Source organism: Streptopelia decaocto, assembly GCF_964273445.1.
Source record: "Streptopelia decaocto genome assembly, chromosome: Z".
In the NCBI taxonomy this organism is placed as follows: domain Eukaryota; kingdom Metazoa; phylum Chordata; class Aves; order Columbiformes; family Columbidae; genus Streptopelia; species Streptopelia decaocto.
Window position 1 is genome coordinate 15,629,082 of NC_138657.1, and position 19,686 is coordinate 15,648,767.

Sequence of the window (19,686 nt, forward strand, 5' to 3'; positions counted from 1 at the left end):
GCACAGCGCATGTGCCGTCGGACTACGCCTGCGCGGCCGCGGGAAGATGGCGGCGCCGTGAGCGGCGGGGAGCGGTCGAGCGTCCCTACAGCATGAGGAACCTGCGACTGCTGCGGGCCGGCGGGCGCCGCCCGGCTGCCCCCCTGGGCACCCCGCAGTGCTTCTGCCTCAGCGCCGAGCCCGGCAGGGTTCTCGTGGGCTCTCAGCACGGCGTTCTGGAACTGGGCCCCGCCGGGGCTTCGGTGAGAGCCGCCGGGCGCACCAGGATCCGCGGCCTCTTGTCGCTGCCGCGCTCGGGCCAGGGCTGTGGCTTCGGGGGAGGGAGGGTGCCGGTGCCTTCGGCTCTCGCGCATGGCAAAGGTGGAATAAAGTGCCTGGGCCTCCGGCAGCGGGGGTGCCGCCGGGAGCTGGTTTGTGCGCGGGTCGCGCTTTTGCAGCGGCGTTTCCGGGGCCTCAGAGCCTCCTGCTGCTCCTTGCCACCGCTTACTGCTGGCTCAGGGTGCCTTGGAAGCTGTCTGTGGGGCTGCACTGCGGCTTAAGTGATTTGCTGTGCTTTCAAAGCACTGAAGAGGGTGGTTGTATTTAACACAGGTCGTTTATGCGTAGTCTTAAGCATGATTACAGAATGGAGTTGGAAGGGACCTCTGGAGATCATCTAGTCCAACCCACCTGCTAAAGCAGCTTCACCAGAGCAGATTGCACAGGAGTGTGTCCAGGCAGGTTTTTTTATGTCTCTTGAAAAGGAGACTCCACAACCTCTCTGGGCAGCCTGTTCCAGTGTTCTGTCACCCTAAAAGTGGAGAAGTTTCTCCTCATATTCAGATGGAACCTCCTGTGCTTCAGCCTGTGCCCATTCCCCGTCATCCTATCATTGGGCACCACTGAAAGGAGTCTGGTCCCATCCTCTTGACACCCACCCTTGAGATATTTATCAACACTGAGGAGATCCTCTCTCAGCTTCTCCAGGCTGAACAGACCCAGCTCTCTCAGTCTCTTGTCATAAGAAAGATGCTCAAGACCCCTAGTCATTTTCGTAGCCCTCCACTGGACTCTTTCCAGTAATTCTTATGTGATATCTGTGACACCTTAAAAGTATAGGGACACTATGTGGAGAAGTAGGAAAAGGGGGTTGACAGGTGATTAGCAAGAGAAATTAGAAGTTGTAGTATCACCGTTTATTATTTGTTCCTTTATATGAGTTTTCTCATTCACTCTCTAACACTTTGAACATAAGAGAACCTTCAAAGTTCCCTGTGCATAAGTAAAAGATAAGTACTTGCACATTAGCACCATTCACATACTTCTGTGTAATGTTCTGTGTAATTGCAGTAGGATGAAATGTACCCATTGATGTTATTCTGTCATTTCTGCAAAAATCCCAGTGAGGTGATGTGTGGTTAATAAGTCTTTGTCCTCTCTATGCCAAGGTGACAAGAGAAGTTTCCTTGACTGTGGAGGGTTTCATGCCTGAGGATGGAAGCGGTCGCATTGTGGGTATGGAAGATCTTCCAGAGCAGGAGTGTGTGTGTGTTGCTACAGCAGCTGGAGACATTCTACTGTGCAATCTCAGCACAAAGCAGGTAATGTCACAGGAAATGCACAACAATACTGAGAGATTTCAAAGGAAAGATTGACTCTGTTTTAAATTCTTCAAGGGGCGGTTGTATTTTTATTCCATACTGAGCTGTGGTTAGTCTTCCTTTTGTGGGCAGATGAGCTAATTTTTGTGGGAGCCTTAAGCAAGATTGAGGACAGAATGTACACTCCTTAAAGAGCCAGAATTGCAATGGTGGCTTGACTGTCCACAGCCCTAGTCCTGTGTGTTTGGTCAGGGGGCTGTTGGCACACACCCCACAGGACAGCATACACTGGACAGTCTTAGAGAAATGGGTTATTGCTGCGACTAGGTACAGAATAAAGGAATCCATTCATAACCAACAGTGTAGCTGCCTTTTTATTCTTAGCAGTCAATACAGAGCACCATGCTGACATGACTTAACTGAAGAGAGGAGAAAGTGTTGTGTGTTGTTATGGAGAACATTTGGAATAAAAAAAACCCTAGAAAACACTAAGGGGAACCAAAACATCTTAGCTGAGTAAACATGGCAGGAGCTGAGATATTGTTTTCTGTTCCATCCTCAGTGTCAGATTTGTACAATCTTCAGCAAGATGCTTAAACACTGCAGCAGCACCCTCTGAAATCTGCATCAGCTTCTGGAATACCAGCCCAACAGGGCAGGTGTAGGTAGCCATGAGGTGACAGTAGTCTGTCTGGGTTAGCTGTGAGATTGTGGTGATTTGCAGCTTATCTGTTTTGGTTCTTGTTTAGGTTTGATTTGCAGATACCATTTGAATATACCATCATCTGCATCTGAAAAATGTGTCCCATATTGCAGCTTAAAGCATGTCATAAGGGAATAGAGACTAACAAAAGATGTGATACATGAAACTTTTCTTGCACTGATTTATGGGTTGGACTTGAGGTTTAACTTCACATCCTTTTTTCAGGGCTTCTTGGCTTAATTTCTCAACCTTAAAGTTGTGTTCTTTTGATGCAGTCTGGGCACCAAGATAGAAGTCTTGAAGATTACTTGTTCTGAAACCTTTTGCATGTGGGTGATTGTTACTCTACCCACCAGTGCCCAGTCCCACTTTGTTTACCTGAAAAGATTGTGACAGCTGAACTTAATTCCTTGAATGGCATCACCTTGCTGTTTATCACAGTTGTTCCATGCCTTTTGCAAATGAGAGTAACAATGCATGAGGGAAGTTGTCTGCCCACTGCTATTGCATATATCACAGAATCACAGAATGTTAGGGATTGGAAGGGACCTCAAAAGATCATCTAGTCCAATCCCCCTGCCGGAGCAGGAACACCCAAATGAGGCTACACAGGAATGTGTCCAGGTGGGTTTTGAATGTCTCCAGTGAAGGAGACTCCACAACCCCCCTGGGCAGCCTGTTCCAGTGTTCTGTTACCCTCACTGAGAAGAAGTTTCTTCTCAAATTTAAGTGGAACCTCTTGTGTTCCAGTTTGAACCCATTACCCCTTGTCCTACCATTGTTTGTCACCGAGAAGAGCCTGGCTCCATCCTCATGACACTCACCCTTTATATATTTGTAAACATTAATAAGGTGACCCCTCAGTCTCCTCCAGGCTAAACAGCCCCAGCTCCCTCAGCCTTTCCTCATAAGGGAGATGGTCCACTCCCTCCATCATCTTTGTTGCCCTGCGCTGGACTCTCTCCAGCAGTTCCCTGTCCTTCTTGAACTGACAGGGATATCTCATATATACTCATGATGGCCCAGTAAAACTGGCCCAGTTTTTCATTAACTTTGAAGTTAGTGCAGCTATATACAATTGTCAGGTTCAGCATGCACAAGCTGATTAGAGTTTTAACGGATGTAGTGTCCCTTAACTACACATTGGAATTCTCTAGCTAAGAACCATTATATCTGGGTTCTGTGACTTCAGTATGTTTACCAATGTAACCACAGACCCAATCACACAGTATTAGTATTAACACTGTACATGCTGATGAGACTGCAACTGAGAGTTGCCGAATAAAGCTCATAGTAAAACTGCGTGTGGTAGAAAATTATAATCTCTAGATTTTCTGGGATCTCCTACATAAATATTCTGCAACCATCTTTGGCTAGAAATGTTTCTTTTGTTTTGTTCAACACAAAGGTTAAAGTAAGACTTGTCACTTTTCTAAGTAGGAGAAGATTTTCCTGCCTTGATGAGTCACGGCTGTTGTACTGGGATGATGCAGCACTGGTGTTCCTACACTTCTGTGATCTTATTTTGGTCTTGTAGGTGGAATGTGTTGGAAGTGTGGACAGCGGTTTGAGTACCATGAGCTGGAGTCCTGACCAAGAGCTTGTTTTGCTTGCAACAGGTATCAACAACAGCCTGTAAGCTTTCTGTCTTTAGGAGTGAAGCCCACTGTGGTGAAAATACAAAACACAGTTATGTTTAAGATAGAAGAAACAAAATACAAAGTTATGAAACTGGGACTAAAAGACAGGAAAAACCCACCTGATCCTATATAAACGAGATTTCATTTCATGATCCATGAGGTGCTTTGTGATCCAAGCAGAAACTATTCAGGCCCCAAAAGCTGAGTTTTATTGAATGGTAATTAGTCTTTCAGATCATGAAATAGATTTGATATTGCCCCTAAAACACAGAGACTCCTGCTTTATATCCGTATTGTTTCTTAGTAACAAAAACTGTTTATTGTCCTTTGGTAGGAAATGCATGTGTCACAGTCTCAACTTAGCTACAGATGTGTCTCAGCTAGAAAATAAAGTTAATGTCAAGCAAAACAGAATCACAAAATGCTTGAGGTTGAAAGGGAACTCTGGAGATGACCTATTCCAGCCCCTTGGCTCAAAACAGGTTACCTGGAGGAAATTGCTGGGAACCATGCCCAGCCAGTTTTTGGATATCTTCAAGGATGGAGACCCCATAACCTCTGTAGGCCCCCCATTCCTGTTTGTGACCCCCCTCACAGTAAAAAATTTCTTACATTTTAACGGAAATTGCTGTATTTTAGTTCGTGCCCACTACCTCTTGTGCTGTCACTCTGCACCACTAACACTCTGGCTCTGTCTTATTTACTGTACCCCACTTCCCACATAAGATACTTAAACACACTGAAGAGATTCCCCTCAGACTCTTCTCATGTGACATTCTCAAACTAAGTCCAAACAACAACTGTGCTAGCTACAAAGAAGAAAGTTTTCTAACTGCATGAAGAAAATTAACTTGGTTTCAGTCAAGTTAGAACACTCTTGTTGAGCTTTATGAGGTTCTTGACAGCCCATCTCACCTACACAACAAGGTCCCTGTGGACAGCAGCACAACCCTCTCTTGTACCTGCTACTTCTCCCAGTTTTGTGTCATTTACAATTTTGCTGAGGGTCCCATCTTCCAGGTCATTAATGAAGGTGTTAAAGATTGGCCCTAGTATCTGGGGGCACACCATTGGTGACTGACCTCAAGCTGGACTTTTTGCAACTGATAGCAAGCTTTTGAGCTTGACAGTTCAGCTGGTATTCGGTCCTCTTCACTGTCCTTTTATCTGTCCCTTCATTTCTGAGTTTGTCTATGATGATGTTATGGGAGACAGTGTCAAAAGGCTTTTTAGAGTCAAGATAAATGACATCCACTGGTCTCCCATACCAACAAGTTAGTTATCTCATTGTAAAACGCTATTAGGATGGTCAGGCATGATTTCCCCTTCATAAATCCAGGCCAACTGCTCCAAATCACTTTCTTGTTCCTCATATCTCAAGAGAAAATGTTTGAGAGTGCCAGGTACTTATTTTGAAGATGGAAAGAATTTTTGAAGCTAAGGGCAGGACCATGTTTTTGAAGAGAGACTTGGAAGTCTTCTGTTACGGTTTGAGATTATCTGCTTTGAAGTATGTGTTATCTTTATTGCTCCATATTGCCATTAGAAATATTTCTGTAATCAAGTCCATGTCAGAAAAATAGGACAACATAAGGGAACAGTGAGTTTTTATTTGCTGGAGATACCATTACTAATACTGTATTTAATATCTGCCCTGCAGGTCAGCAAACACTCATCATGATGACAAGGGATTTTGAACCAATTACTGAGAAGCAAATCCACCAGGATGAGTTTGGGGAAGGTGAGTGGAGCACTGAAATTAAGTTGTTCAAAGTGATGTAAATGGTGTGTTGTAAGTGTGCAGAAAGTAAAGAAATGGAGCTGAGCAGTTACTGGGCCCAAGGAGACATTTTAGACTGTAATGCTGCTGTGCAGCTGAAGGGGAACACCAGTATTTTACTTTTCAGCATAAATTAAAGTAAGTTCTCTGACTCAAAGGTCTTTCTGGGCTGTATAAATTTCCTGTGGATTTTTAGAATTAAATGTGGATGGAAGGTGTGAGTGGCTTGGAGCTGTGGTTGTGTTTACCACACAGTGCATAGTAGTGCTGTAAATCTACCACTGTAATGATTATTTCTTCTTCAGGGAAGTTTGTTGCTCTTGGCTGGGGTAAAAAGGAGACGCAGTTCCATGGATCAGAGGGAAAACAGGCAGCACGTCGCAAACAGACGGTATTATACTAGTTCTTTTATGTTAGACCTCCCTGTCTCTAGGAAAACATGGAAAGAGAGCTTCTGTTATTCCTGTGGTGCCAGTTTGCCACCACCTTTTTAGCAGTTGTCTTCATAGGCTTCTTCTGCTTATTTCTGTTGTTATCTCAAATCCAGCATTTTTATCCTCCTCCTAGTTCAAGACAGCAGCTGGGACTACTTAAGGCTGTTCATACAGAGCTCAAAGCAAGAAGATTTGCAAGCACTAATGCTTGCAGAGGGAAAGCCACTCTTGAATCAGCATGATAGGTTTTGCTGAATCTGTGCTATATAATGAAGTGTTAATATGACCAAGATAAATAGTTTGTCTGAGAGGAGCAGAAATAACAATAGTTGGAGCTCCCAGAAGGCAAGAGTAGGGTTTGAGCTACTGAGCATCACCAGTCATGTGGGGCAGCTCCATGTGCCTGCACACTTTACCTCTTTGCTCCTTTGTCTGACACTTATGTGTTTGGGTATTGTTTTCGCTGCTTTTTATTTGGTGAGATGTCAGGTATATAAAACCACTCCACTGCTGGATTTTTCTTTTTGTGTTTAAATTTCAAAATTAAAACTGTCCTGCTGAAACCTGGCAGGCTGGAGAACAGAGGCATGAAATGTGGCCTGGTCCAGCTTTACCATTAGGACAGACAGGACGAGGCTTGACTGTGTTAGGACAATGTGCCTACTTTGACAAAGCTAAACCTTTGAACAGCTGCCTCTGTGTGTATTCCATTGGGATTTTTTTTTCCTGTTTTGTTCTGTGAAGAACCTGTTTGCCTGGAACAACACTGCTTCTCATCCCAGCTTCTGTCTGCCATACAGACTGCCTGGATGGCATGCTTCTCTTGCCTTTCTCCTCCCAAGGGGCTGTGACACCAGGCATCATTTGTGAACAAACCCTGATTCACCATGGTTTAGGCACGGCTGATCTGTGAGCACAGACCTTGGTGCAGGGGAAGGATAGTGTATGATCATGTGAATAGACAATCACATGCATTTGCAGGAAGAACAGGTTGAATTTACAGACAGATTTAATTCTATTATTTCCTTAAATAACATTCTGAGTAATGAACTTTTAACTTTGCATTGATTTCATGCCAAGGCTCTTGAAAGAGCTTGGTTAGCAGTTCGGCCTGGTTAGACAAAGACAGCAGTTGCCTTCCCAAGCTTTGATGCAACTTTCTTATGTATGACTTTAGGAAGTGTCACCTGCTTCAGCTTGGGATGACGGCAAGCCTCGGGTGACATGGAGAGGAGATGGACAGTTTGTTGCAGTGAGTGTCATCTGTCCAGAGACAGGTATGAGACCAAACTTCTTTGAAATACCAACATGTGTAAGAGGCTTTTTAAGCAGAATCTAAGCAAAGACTGGCTGATGTTGGTTGTCTCTCAGCCACTTAAAGCAAGGCTGAGTTGAGATAGTTAATTACTCTCTTCTCTGTTTTGGTGTTTTCAGAGGCATTTTTTAGACATGATCTTTTGAACTCTTCATTTGCAGTTTGTTTTTCAGTCCAGTGAGAAGCCAGGAGAGGTTACGACTGAGTGGTTACTATCTGAACTGCTTCTTTCACCAGCGTTAAATCACTGCTCAAGCTCTGTCAATCTCTGATGGACTCCCAGTGCCAAATGGATGAAACTGTTTGGGTTGCCATACCTGCTGTCCTTCATACTAGCAGTTTGACCTTGCACACTTTTGTTTAAATACAGGTGATACTTTTCCCTAGGTTTTGCCCTAAAGCCAAAGAGGTGATGAGCACATACATTTCTTGTAAGACTGTAATTTGTATATTCCGTGATAAATATTACTGAGCAGTTTAAATGTATTGATCAATATATTGAACTGCACCAAACTGCACTGCTTTTCTACTAGTTTGGTCTTGTATTGTCAGTGCTTCAGATTAGGGAGGATCTTGCATTTATAAGAGGATTTTAGCATTTCTAAGGTGAAAGTTGGAGATGTAAGTGACTATGACTGAGCTACATTAGACTGAAATTCTACTCAGTTACTATGGGAGAACTGCTTGAGACAGAGTAAGTTCTTACCCCTTAAAGTATACAAGAGAAATCTGATTTTTTATTCATGTGTATCAAAAATTGCTATCCTACTCTCATGGAATTAGAAAAGTCTCTTCCCAGTGCTTTCTTACACCTTTGTCTCATTGCTGTCTCAACCTGTAGGTGCTCGGAAGATCCGAGTGTGGAACAGAGAGCTTGTGCTGCAGTCAACAAGTGAACCTATCTCGGGATTAGAACAAGCACTATCCTGGAAGTGAGTAACAAAGCAGTCTGCATGCTGGCAGCAGAGTGTTGCTTTTTATTCCCTGGTCACAATCCTTGATCACCATCAATTTCATTTCTCCTGTGTTTTTTTATTGTTCTCAAAACTTGAAGAAAGCTTCCTTCTGATCCATCACAAGGAAGAGTAGCCCTTTAAACCCTAAAAAGCCTAGTACCTGCATTATGTGTGGGAAGAAGGGGTAGATTCTCTACACAGTCTCAATGTCAAATGTTTTTGTACTCAAGTGGATAAATAGGAATATTACAGGGTCCACTTGCCAGTGTTGACATTTACTTGCTCACCTGAAGATGTCATAAGCTCTGTAAAATGTCTGTTCTGGACCTGTGACTTTGTCTGAACAGTGCTGAGGAAAACACATCCTCTACTGCCCCTTTCTTCATTTCTCTGAAGAAAATGTGAGATGGTTGGTGTTTAAAATGACAGCTAGTGATTATGTGAGCAACCACTTTTCATTTGGCTCTTTTTTAAGGCCCTCTGGAAACCTGATAGCATCCACACAAGAAAAGCCCAACAGACATGATGTGGTTTTCTTGGAGAAGAATGGACTTCTTCACGGGGAGTTCACCCTCCCATTCCAGAAGGGGCAGGTCAAAGTAAGTGCTGTGTTTGGGCTTCTTTGATTCGAGTGTAATGCAGAAGAGGACTAGATCTTTTCCAGATTCTAGAAGGAACTTTTTAACTTACCTGTTAGTGCTGGTCCTATTGGAAAAAATGACCTGAAAGAGAAAAATGCAGAAGCCTGTGGAGAAGATTTAGTGCCCTCTGCATGCCTGTAGTACAGAGACAGGTACATGGGGATTGTAGCCTGCAGGTGCTTCTGGCCCCTGTATACTTTCTACAAGGCAGATGCTTCAAAAATGCTCTTCAGGATGTCAGCTGTTGCAAGAGTGAGGTGAAATACTCACATTATGCCAAACAAAAGCAAGAAGCTACTGCTAGGATGTTAGTGCAGCTTTTGCCTTTGGATGCCAAGAGGTCTTTTGGCAGATGCTTCCTCAGCACCAAGGAAAGCGAAGAGAACACTGCTATAATGTTTGTGGTTGTGTTGCCTCTTGAGCTGTGTGGAACCTCTGTGACAGGTTCTACTTCAGGGTGCTTTGCTCCAACTGTCAGAAGCTTTGCAGTACCTGAGGGCTATGTTCATATTTTAACCCATTCACCTTGTATTGTTGAAAATAAGGAGCAACTCATGGTCTTGCAAACCAATTGGGACGATACCCACTCTATGCAGAAGCAGCAATATCAGTAAGAGCTGTGCTTTTTTCTTCAGGTTAATGAACTGCTTTGGAATGCAGATTCTACGATCCTGGCTATATGGCTGGAAGACCTGAAGGTGGAAAATTCCAACCCAAACAGTTATGGTGAGAGTGATATGTGAGGCTCTTGCTCTGTGGTTAGCCGTGGGTATTTCTCTGCAAGTTAGAAGACACTGGGGTGGCTTTCCTACAGCTTTGAGACCCTTGTGCAGGTCTGGAGGAACTGGTAGTTCAACCTCAGCTCAAAGCATCTTCCAGGCTTGCTGTAACTGGAAGTGGTATTAATGGAATGCTAAAGTTGTGAGCCCTTCATAAAATATGGGTGCCTTCTCACAAGGTGAACTCAAAGAATTCTAGGATTGACGCTTTAGCACAAAGTGTTTTTTCAAGTTTTCTTGTCCTGGGTGTTGCATGACACAGCTCATGGGCTAACAGCTAGAACTATTATTTTCATTTATCTTAACCCACCCTAGAAGAGCAGTGGTGGTGGGAAGGGTTCAAGATGGGTCTCAAGAAGTAGTCTGTGGTAACCATTTGTTTTTCAACAGTTCAGCTGTGGACCACAGGGAACTATCACTGGTACCTGAAGCAAAGTCTACATTTTGGTAGCCTGGAGGAAAATCGGTTGGTGTCACTGCTGTGGGATGGAGAGCACCCATATAGACTGCATGTACTCTGCCAGGGTTGGCATTACCTGTCGTATGACTGGCATTGGACCACAGACTGTGGGATAGGGGACAATAGCCAACACATGGCAAATGTGGCTGTCATAGATGGAGGTAAGCAGTGGGACTGTTTTGCAGCTTTAGAGTCACAAGAGGTGGCATAGGCTTTTGTATGCAGACCGGATGGGATTATGGTAGTTTTTCTGTTGGCTGCTGTTTCTACAAAGCTGTTAGTGAGAGGGACCATGTAACTGATGGAAGTTTCAGCAGTGTTTCAATGGAGTTAGCTGCTAAAGGGAACAGGAACTGTATTTTCCTGTAACATTGTTCCTACTTTCAGTAAAGAACCTAATGTCACGGGGGAGTAACTTAGGGTTCTGCTTGCTGCACAACAATGTTTAGATTTCTTAAAGAGAAGTGTGACTTAAAAGAGTTTGGCGACAGGTTCACTCTTTTATTTACTGCATGGGGGAAAATATGCCAAGCCGAATGCTGCTTGCCTTCTCTCCAGGAGCCTGATAGTCATTCACAAAGCAAACTTTCAGGTGTCTTCCCTCCCTGATATCTGTTCACTCCAGAGTCTGTATCCTGGAGTTCAGAGGCAAACTTACAGGCGAGGCCTGTATCCGTCGCAGTGCAAACTGTCAGGATTCTTCTCTCCCTGATAACCGTTTGCTCTGGAGTCTGTATTTTAGAATTCCAGTAGCAAACTTTCAGGTGAGGCCTGACAATCGTATGCATAGCAGACTTTCAGGAGACAAAATTCTTAGGAAAAAAAATTAGTGGAGTAGAATAGCAGGAGGGCTGACTCAAGCTGGATACCTGTGCAGAGGCCCAACCTGAGCATAGGAAACTGTAGCCTTTTATATCTTTACAAACCATGCATACCATGATTCAGTCCAATAGCAATATTTCACTTTGATATCTTCTTGCTTCTCATTGGATCTTCTTCTCTGATTCCATGTGGGCCTTTGTTTGTTCAGTCATAGACATTGTTTATGGTTCATAGCCTTGCAGATACTGTTTTGTCTGAATAAATCCTTTATTCTCAGTGAAGTGCAAAATAGACCTTGCCTTGCAAGTGTTCAGTGTAGTTTGTAGTTCCTTTTGGTAAATATGAACAGAACTTTACAGCTTAAAATTTTAGCAAATCCAGCTTACCAAGTAATATGAAGCAAAGAGTACATTAAAAATCATACAGCCTTATGTCTCTAAATAATTATATTTAGTGTGCATCAACTTAAGCTAAATTATTAATATTAAACTTAAATTGGGCTCTTCCACTGACCTGGGAGTAGTTAAACCATTGCCATACAGCTCACTTATTTAGCAGGGAGAGCTCAAAGTGGGCTCATCCAGGCTGTTGTGTTTATAGAATAAAGTGGTTGAGTCGTAGTCAAATTGCATACAGTAGGAAAAATATGCACAAGACAAGTTACTGGCATTCAGCGTGTCGTTCTGCTTCCTTGTGCATCTCCTGGAAGGAGTTCTTGGCCTGACTACAGCTCAGGCCCTTCCCTCCTCTGAAGCCTGGACCAGCCTGCTGCTGGTTTGGCGGGGGAGGGTGTCAAATGCATCCACCACACCTAGCAAGAGCCTCACTAACTTTGGGCCTAGGTTACATCTTGTGATTTTTCTTCTCTTTTCTTCCATAGATAAAGTGCTTGTCACTGCGTTCCAGCATGCTGTGGTGCCTCCGCCCATGTGTACCTATGAGCTTCAGCTCCAACAGGCAGTTAATCAAGTTGCGTTTCACACAGATCCCAAACGTAGTGGAGACATGGCTGTCCTGGGTGCTGATAACAAGATCTGTTTGTACAGATATGGTGAGAGCATGTTGCACTGTCCTGTTGAAGGAAAACCTTTGTCCCTGAGAGCAGTACCCTGAGGGATTAGCAGGGTGATGGTTGCTCAAGCCTTTGGTAGTCAGGAGTGAGATAATCTAGTTCATCTGTGATTTCAAGCTCAGTTCTCCAGTCTTCAGTAGACTGGGCAGCACAGAGCCATTTTGATGGTGCATTGGCTTTGTGAGAAGGCAGTGTTCAGTACTTGGCTGTGTGCTTATGTTGATAATATCCCCCTGCCTAGCTTTCACTTCAGTAGACTGCAGCAAGTGGTGTTTCGTGTGGTCTCTTCTGATGACATATTGCTGATTGGCACTGGAAGTGCCTGGGAGTAGCTACCTAGGGTCTGTTTGAGGCACCCAGCTCTTGCCAAAGCAGTCCTGTATACAGTGTAATATTAAATGTGCTGTGAAACAAGAGACTGTTGCTGATGTCTCTGAGTTTTGTACTGTGGCATTATGAGGTACCTATGTTCCTCAGAGGATTAGGTGTTGGCTGTACGCATAGGGGCGGTACTTCCTGACTTTTATAATAGTTTCCTGTAGCATTTACTTTTTGATGAAAACGAAGATGGAAGGGGCTCTGTTGGCAGGATTTCTAAACTCTGCTTTGTTCTGTGTTTGCTAGGACAGAGCACAGTGAATGACACTACTGTAAAGTTTGGAGCTGTGGGTGGAAATGGATTTAAAGCAGCTGTGGAAACACCATACCTGGATAAAACTTACAGGTAATATAAAACTAGTACAGCTTGTAGCAGGGAGAAAAGGGAGGTGCCTTGCTGCATGTTTTAGAGGTCACAGCTGTGACCACTTGTCTCAAGATTTTGAAGATGTTGTCAGATTATATGGTTTAATTGTGCTGACACTGTGGCTGCAACTAGTGCCAAGGATTGGGAAACACAGTGGGCAGTTTATCTTGAGAAGTGCCTTTGACTGACATCTTGATCTGGTGAGAGCAGTGATTGTCGGTGACAGCACTGAGATTGCCTTTCCTGTGCCTGGTGCTCTTGGCATTGTGGTGCTGTCCTGCTCCCAGAACCCAAGCAATGGCTGTGCAGTGTCCGTGGCACACTGAGCAACACAGCTGCTTGTTGGCAGGGACAATGACAAGATAAAAAAACCCTCACACCCTGCTCTTCATTTGTTCCAATACACAGTTGGCATGGGACCAGTACTGCCTAGGGAAAACAAATGGGGCTCCCTGGATTTCATCCTTCATCTCTATCCCAGCCTGCGGCAGGATTCATGCTGAGTGCCTGTGTGTGCACCAGAGCCATCCTAGCCATGCTCTGTGTCTGAACAGACAGGCTGTGCCTTGGAAGACCTTCACCTCTCCAGTGAGGTGGCCTGATGAAATCAGGTTCTATTTGCTTCCCTCTCTTATTTTGTGACAGAGTTGATGTGGGCAGTGACAACAATGAAGTGATGAATCCTCTGGGGCTCCGATTTCTCACCTGGCTGCCAGATGACAGCTTCCTCGTGGTTGGTCAGGGTCAACATGCTGCTCTGTCTGTCCTTCACCATCTGACTGCAGTGCCTCATGCAGCTGGAGCTGAAGAAGAGCGCCTGACTTTGAGGTACTAGAGATCTGTCGGTTGTGGGTGAAGTCTGAGAGCACCTCTGGACAGTGCCTAGAAGGAATTCTGTCTCATTACACATGCAGCCTGGAGGCTGTTTATTGTGGAATTCACACTCTTCCTGCAGGAGAACCAAACAGCTCATGAAACTGCCTGCTGGTCAGCACTTGGCCTGTAGTCCTAATGCTTAAACACAGCCTGACAAGAGGCTGTATGCTAGCATGCCTGTGTCAGTACAGGATAGCTCTGTTCCTTTGTCTGAATCAGGTCCTCGGGTGGGGAGGAGACTGAATTTCTTCCATTCTGTGCTTTGCCAACAATTATCAAGGTCCAGAAGGGGATTGGAACCTGTTGTTACTCCTGTCCTCCTCCTCACCTGCTGGCCTTTGTGGGATCAGCTGAACTAAAACCAGATCACAAAAGGAAGGCACCTGGGGTACAGGCATCTACTTCCCAAAGGGATCTTAAGAGTTGCTTTCTGCAACAATCACACAGCAAAGATAGGCTGATTTGCATATGGACTGTAGATTAGAACAAAAGAAGTGTGGAGTCTACAAAATGCTGTGAGTATGCAGACAGTGACTAGCAGGTGGGCAAAGGCATCTTGGCTGGAGTTGCTGGTGCTCTGTGGTGCCAACTTCAGCTGGCATAGGTGTGAAAAGACTGCAGAAGATCCTTACATGAAGAAGGTATTTGTCCATGTTGGAGATGTGCACCCTTCCATCTGGCCACAAATGCAGGATCTAGATGTTAAACGTACCTCTCCTGTGACTGATGGTTTGTGTTTTCTCGGTCTTGCTCCAGGTTGTCTGTGCCTGTAGACGGAGAAGTGATCAGCCTGTTCTGCAGCCCAGTGACCAAAACTGTAGCTCTGCAACTGACTGATAGACAGATCCTGAAATACCTCTGGGGTAAGCTGGACCCTATTAAAGTACCTGGTCTGAAGTGTAGTTACTATTAAACCTCAAAAGGTTTAATGAGATTATTTCACTTTCAGGGTCATGGGTGACTCTAGCTGGTAGTTGGTTCTGCCTATCATGCCTCCTCTGCTCCCAGAAACGGGCCCAACTTAGTGATTTGTGTCAGAAAGGAGTTAATGTTTAGAATGATAGTTCAGACTTCATGATTTGAAGATGACTGGTTTGGTGATTTCAGAAGGACTGACTGACTGCCACGTCCTTGACACTTCTCTATTCTTCCACAGTGGCATAAAAGTGCTGCCAAGCCCCTAGAAGTTACCACCTTCTTTTCTGCTGTGTCCTACACTTTTGTGTCAGCATTCCTCCTCTCTGTCAGTTAGTATAGCTTATTACCAGCTCTAGTTTTCTTGAGATACATGTCATGTGGTTATAATGTCTGAATCTTTAACTGTAAAGCGATTTGATCTTCTTTTTTCTTCAGAGGCTCCTACTCCAGTCCTTGAGCCCTGGCGGACTAGCAGTGGTGCTGCTGTTCGGTTCCCCTACCCTTGTGTGCAGACTTCCATCACAAGGATCAATGGTGAAGTAAGTAAGACTGTGAGCAGATTAAATTCCCTACTCAGTTGTTCTCTTGTGTCAAATGTGTCCATGTTCTTCTGCCCAGTGTCCAGTTATACTTCTCAGTGACATTCTTCATAAGGCCCTATGCAGAACCAAAAGTATATCTTTCCTGTTCTTCAAGAGAATTTCTGATGGCTTGCAGTTAACACCCAATCTCCCCATTCTATGAATTCAATTAATAATGTCATTGAAAAGTGAGAAATTTCAGATTTAAAATTTCCAGCAGTCACTGCCCTGCTTTTCTTGAAAACAGCATTTTGCTCTCTTTGATCTGAACTTACCCTATTAGTAAATATGGCTGCACTGAGTTACTGCAGATCTCCTGCTACTGGTGTTTCCTGTTGGTAATGGTTTCTTGACAGTTACAACAGCTTAAGGAATGACTAGCTATTTTGTTGGTGGTTTCAGGCTTTCTTTCCTTCAGCATGCATCCAGGTGAATGCTGTATATAGTTGCTTTGCTCTGATCTGTACTACTGCTTTTCCTCTGGTATTTTGGACCAAATGCTGCTAAATAAAAAGCTCAATTATCTGGCATGGTTTCTGCTTCCATTTTGTTACTGTGCAGTTTTGGTTACAGAGTAGACTAGGCTGGGTTTCTAGACAGAAGTGTTTAAAGATACTTACGTAAGCCATCCTGGTACAGAAGTTGTATGACTTCCTGTCAAGCTTCTTCAAGTAATTCACGTGAGGTACACAGTACCTATTTGTAAGGTACTTCAATCCAGTGACAGCGTTGTGAAACACTGGAGGTTGTTACAGTGATAGCTTATACTTTTAATGCTTTTTATTTACAGGAGGTGATCTTGGGCCTGACAGATCGATGCCGGTTTTTTGTTAATGATATTGAGGTACCAAAGTTATTGCCCTTCATTGCATCCCCTTTTTCTCTGCCAAAGGCAGCTTTCCTGTTGCACTCTATACAGCTATAAACTTAATCATTTTTCTACAGGTCGCTTCCAACATCACCTCATTTGCAACATACAATGAGTTTTTGTTGGTTACAACCAACTCCCACACCTGTCAGTGCTTCTGCTTGAAGAACATATCAGTGCAAGGTAAATGCCAGCTCTGGCTTCCTGCTGCTGCCTATTGTCTTGGAACCACAAGATGTTCCCATTTGATCATTAAAACCTGCTGTATTTAGGTCACTCAGGGCAACTGCTTAAGAGATGGAGGAAGGTAGCTGCTTTCAAAAACCTATCAGAGAGCAAGGAGCACAGGGAACTGACTTCGTGTATCACATGTTCCTCTCAGGGAACAGGATGTGTCCCTTCACTGTTTTCAACAGCTTAGCCCTGTGTTCTCTCCCTCCCCTCTCCATCCAAAAAAAAGAAAGGGCTGTGTGCTATTTGAGGGTGTCAGAAAAAGGATCCCAGTAGAAAAAGTTCCTGGTGGCGTCTGGCTATGAGGGGTGTGAGGACCTGGGAGAGGCAACCTGTTGGTCCATTGCAGCTGACGGTGTTCCTCTCATCTGCTATGTTGAGCTTTGTGCTCCTGTTGTACAGAGCAGGAAGGGTGTACAGGAGTGCTTAGCACTAAGAGATCCTCTTTCTGTCTGGAACCCTTGAAGATCACTGATCTATCGTTGACTGAGTTGGTCCAGTACGACCTTGCAGGGCCACATAGGAGAGCCTGCCTGGGGCACCGTGCTGTGGTGTGCCATGTGTGCTGATAAATATTCTGTCTTCAGCCCTTCAGGCTGGCCTGAGCAGTGCTGCACCCAACAGTGAGACCCTGCGCAAGGTGGAGCGAGGTTCACGTATCATCACCGTTGTGCCCCAGGACACAAAGGTTGTTCTGCAGGTCAGTGCTCGGCCCGTGTCTGCTGATACCTGCTATCGGGGTGTAGGAGGGCAGTATCAGTGGCAGCTGGTCAACCTGCAAACACTGTGTGCAGCATTACAAAGCTGTACTGCTGCAGCACAGTGCCTCACAAATCTCCAGCTGCCTGGCTGGATGTGGAGGGATTTTGAACATGCCTGTTGGAGTTAGGTTCAGCACAGGCAGCTGAGTATGTACAGAACTGGGAAGGACTGACCAAATGCCTGATTGCTGAGGTAGTGTAATTCCACGTCTTGTGGCCTCTCACAGTAAATCTCAGACCCACCTCTTAGTACCTCATGTATTTGCTAGTAGTCCTCCCTTAGCTTTGGCACTAAAAGTGTTGAGCTCAACTTTCAGAACCAGCATCGGTTCACAGAATGGAGAAGGGTGTCATTTGAAAGGCACCTCTGGAGGTGTGTAGCCCAGCATCCTCCTCAAAACAGATGTAACCTGCAAGCCTGATCAGGTTGCTCTGGGTTTTGCCTGGTTGAGTCCAACCTCCTGAGGAAAGAATGTTTCTGAGCTGACAGAATTTTCAGATATTTTTCCACAGTTGTTGGAATTACTTGTCCTTCGAAGTGAACAAATAGGCCCATGCACCTGCAAGCAGCAGACAGGCCAAGAAAATTGGCCAGTCCTTCACTTTGCCTTCAACGTAGGTAAAGTAACTCCAAATTAATAATCGTGTGGATCTTGTGTTATAGATGCCAAGAGGAAACCTGGAGACAGTTCACCACCGAGCTCTGGTTCTTGCTCAGATTCGGAAGTGGCTCGACAGGTAAATTATACTTGTGTATTCTGGTATTCCCTCCCCCAGTCTGAGCTGTTAGAAGCTGGCTGCCTTTGATTTTGTTGTGCTAGAGAAAGGAGGGAGGCTAAGCTCAAGGGAGTTGACTTAATTAGTGGAAATGATACTGTTTCTGGGGCTACCAGCTAGAAGTCCAGCTTTCAGCAGTCCCAGGTGCCTCTCACTTCAACACTAAAGGACTTTAACGTGTGCTGAGACTGTGTGGGTGGGAGAAATCTTCATCTGCTCCAGTCTTTAGACATCTTGATCACTTCATGGTGAAGCTTGCTGTTTTTCACATTTTGTTTAATTGATTTACATTGAAGTTTTCTGAAACAGAAGTTGGTCCATTAGATTAAAACGTAGTTCTCTGTTCTAGGAGGAAAAAATAATGGCAGGCCTGTGTTGTTTCTTCAGCTTGGCATGCTGGTCTCTTCCACTGCAGAGGCTGGCAATGAACGTTGCCTTGCACATTTTTTCTGAAAGGCACTCTGCATGGCTTATTGCCTAGGCTATTCCCTTCCCAGGAGTCTGTGCTAACCTCTAGTCAGTCACCTTTATTTGCAGATATTGTACTTAACCACTGTGTAAACTATCCCATTTGACTCATTCCTCCAGGCTTATGTTCAGGGAAGCATTTCAGTGTATGAGGAAGCTGCGAATCAATCTCAATCTTCTCTATGACCACAATCCCAAGGCAAGTATGCCCAGTTCTGTGTGTTGTTTTCTATACCCATCTAGCCTGGAATCCATCAACATTGAACAGTGAGCTCAAAAGGGTAGGTGGTGATGTCAGTTCCGATTTCAGCAGGAGTGGCTGCTCTGCACTGCTGCATCCTCATGCAAGCAGATGGCATTTAGCATTTCCTACATCTTCTGCACTCAGAGAAGGTCTTTTAATTTGTTCTTGTAGTTAGTGTACTTACTCAGAATAACAGTAGTTAACATTCTTGTTCGTTTCAGGTATTTCTGGAAAACACAGAAACCTTTATCAGGCAAATAGATTCTGTGAACTATATCAACTTGTTTTTCACAGAACTGAAGTGAGTACAATTCTGCACATGGAAGCATGCATGTAATCAGTGGTGCTACATTATTTTGTCAAAATATTGGCAGCTTTTCAATATGGATGTGAGGAGTCAGTCAGAAATCTGGCATGTTGGGTCATAAAGACTCAAGTGAGCTCAATAGTTCCAGGGACGGTTGGTGTGTCTTTTTGTGAACTCCAGCTTGCAGGCAGCCATTAGATTTTACAGCAAGGGATGAGCACATCGTCTGATTGCTTTGTCCTCTGGTTTGCTGTACAGGAGTAAATGTGAACAGAGAAAGTTTTGATCCATCATGAAGAGGAGCAAGACAGCAGTGCTTTTCTGAATCCTGAGGCCAAGATACTTGCTTAAATTCCCAATTCAGGTCCCCTGACTTCTTTCTTAAAGATCGAGTGACAAGAGGCTTTAAGCCATTGGTAGCTTCAGGACTTCTTAACCTTGTTGAATTAAATAATTGTGTAGGAGCTGGAGCTATCACTTAGCTGTTCTGTTCTATTTTCAGTTTCGACCTGACCTTGAATCTTTGTCTAGAAACAAAAGCAAATGGTTCAGTTTTACAAAGTGCTCTGTGCTGAGCATCTCATTAGTGGATTTAGTAGAAGACAGATGTATCTTGAAAATCTTGCCTTCTGATTTTTTGTGCAACTAGAGTAGTTGTTTGGAACAATTTGTTTCAATGCATCTCTTGGCTGAGAAACAGTTGAGACAGTTAAGAGATGTTGGAGAGT

At 44.4% G+C, this 19,686-nt stretch overlaps 1 protein-coding gene across 1 annotated transcript in view; it reads left to right on the top strand.

Moving 5' to 3' along the window:
• Positions 1-12: 12 nt before the first annotated feature.
• The window catches only part of ELP1 (elongator acetyltransferase complex subunit 1), a 34,031-nt gene continuing 14,357 nt past the window's right edge, over positions 13-19,686 (top strand). Inside the window, exons 1-21 of the mRNA XM_082075383.1 lie at positions 13-242; positions 1,428-1,580; positions 3,821-3,902; positions 5,584-5,664; positions 6,009-6,094; positions 7,315-7,414; positions 8,294-8,384; positions 8,884-9,007; positions 9,685-9,775; positions 10,219-10,449; positions 11,991-12,161; positions 12,807-12,906; positions 13,573-13,755; positions 14,560-14,666; positions 15,157-15,260; positions 16,093-16,146; positions 16,248-16,353; positions 16,989-17,101; positions 17,827-17,900; positions 18,528-18,606; positions 18,873-18,952. Of these exons, the coding sequence (XP_081931509.1) occupies positions 93-242; positions 1,428-1,580; positions 3,821-3,902; positions 5,584-5,664; positions 6,009-6,094; positions 7,315-7,414; positions 8,294-8,384; positions 8,884-9,007; positions 9,685-9,775; positions 10,219-10,449; positions 11,991-12,161; positions 12,807-12,906; positions 13,573-13,755; positions 14,560-14,666; positions 15,157-15,260; positions 16,093-16,146; positions 16,248-16,353; positions 16,989-17,101; positions 17,827-17,900; positions 18,528-18,606; positions 18,873-18,952 (2,360 nt within the window). The 5' untranslated portion in view covers positions 13-92. The remainder of the gene's footprint in view (positions 243-1,427; positions 1,581-3,820; positions 3,903-5,583; positions 5,665-6,008; positions 6,095-7,314; positions 7,415-8,293; positions 8,385-8,883; positions 9,008-9,684; positions 9,776-10,218; positions 10,450-11,990; positions 12,162-12,806; positions 12,907-13,572; positions 13,756-14,559; positions 14,667-15,156; positions 15,261-16,092; positions 16,147-16,247; positions 16,354-16,988; positions 17,102-17,826; positions 17,901-18,527; positions 18,607-18,872; positions 18,953-19,686) is intronic.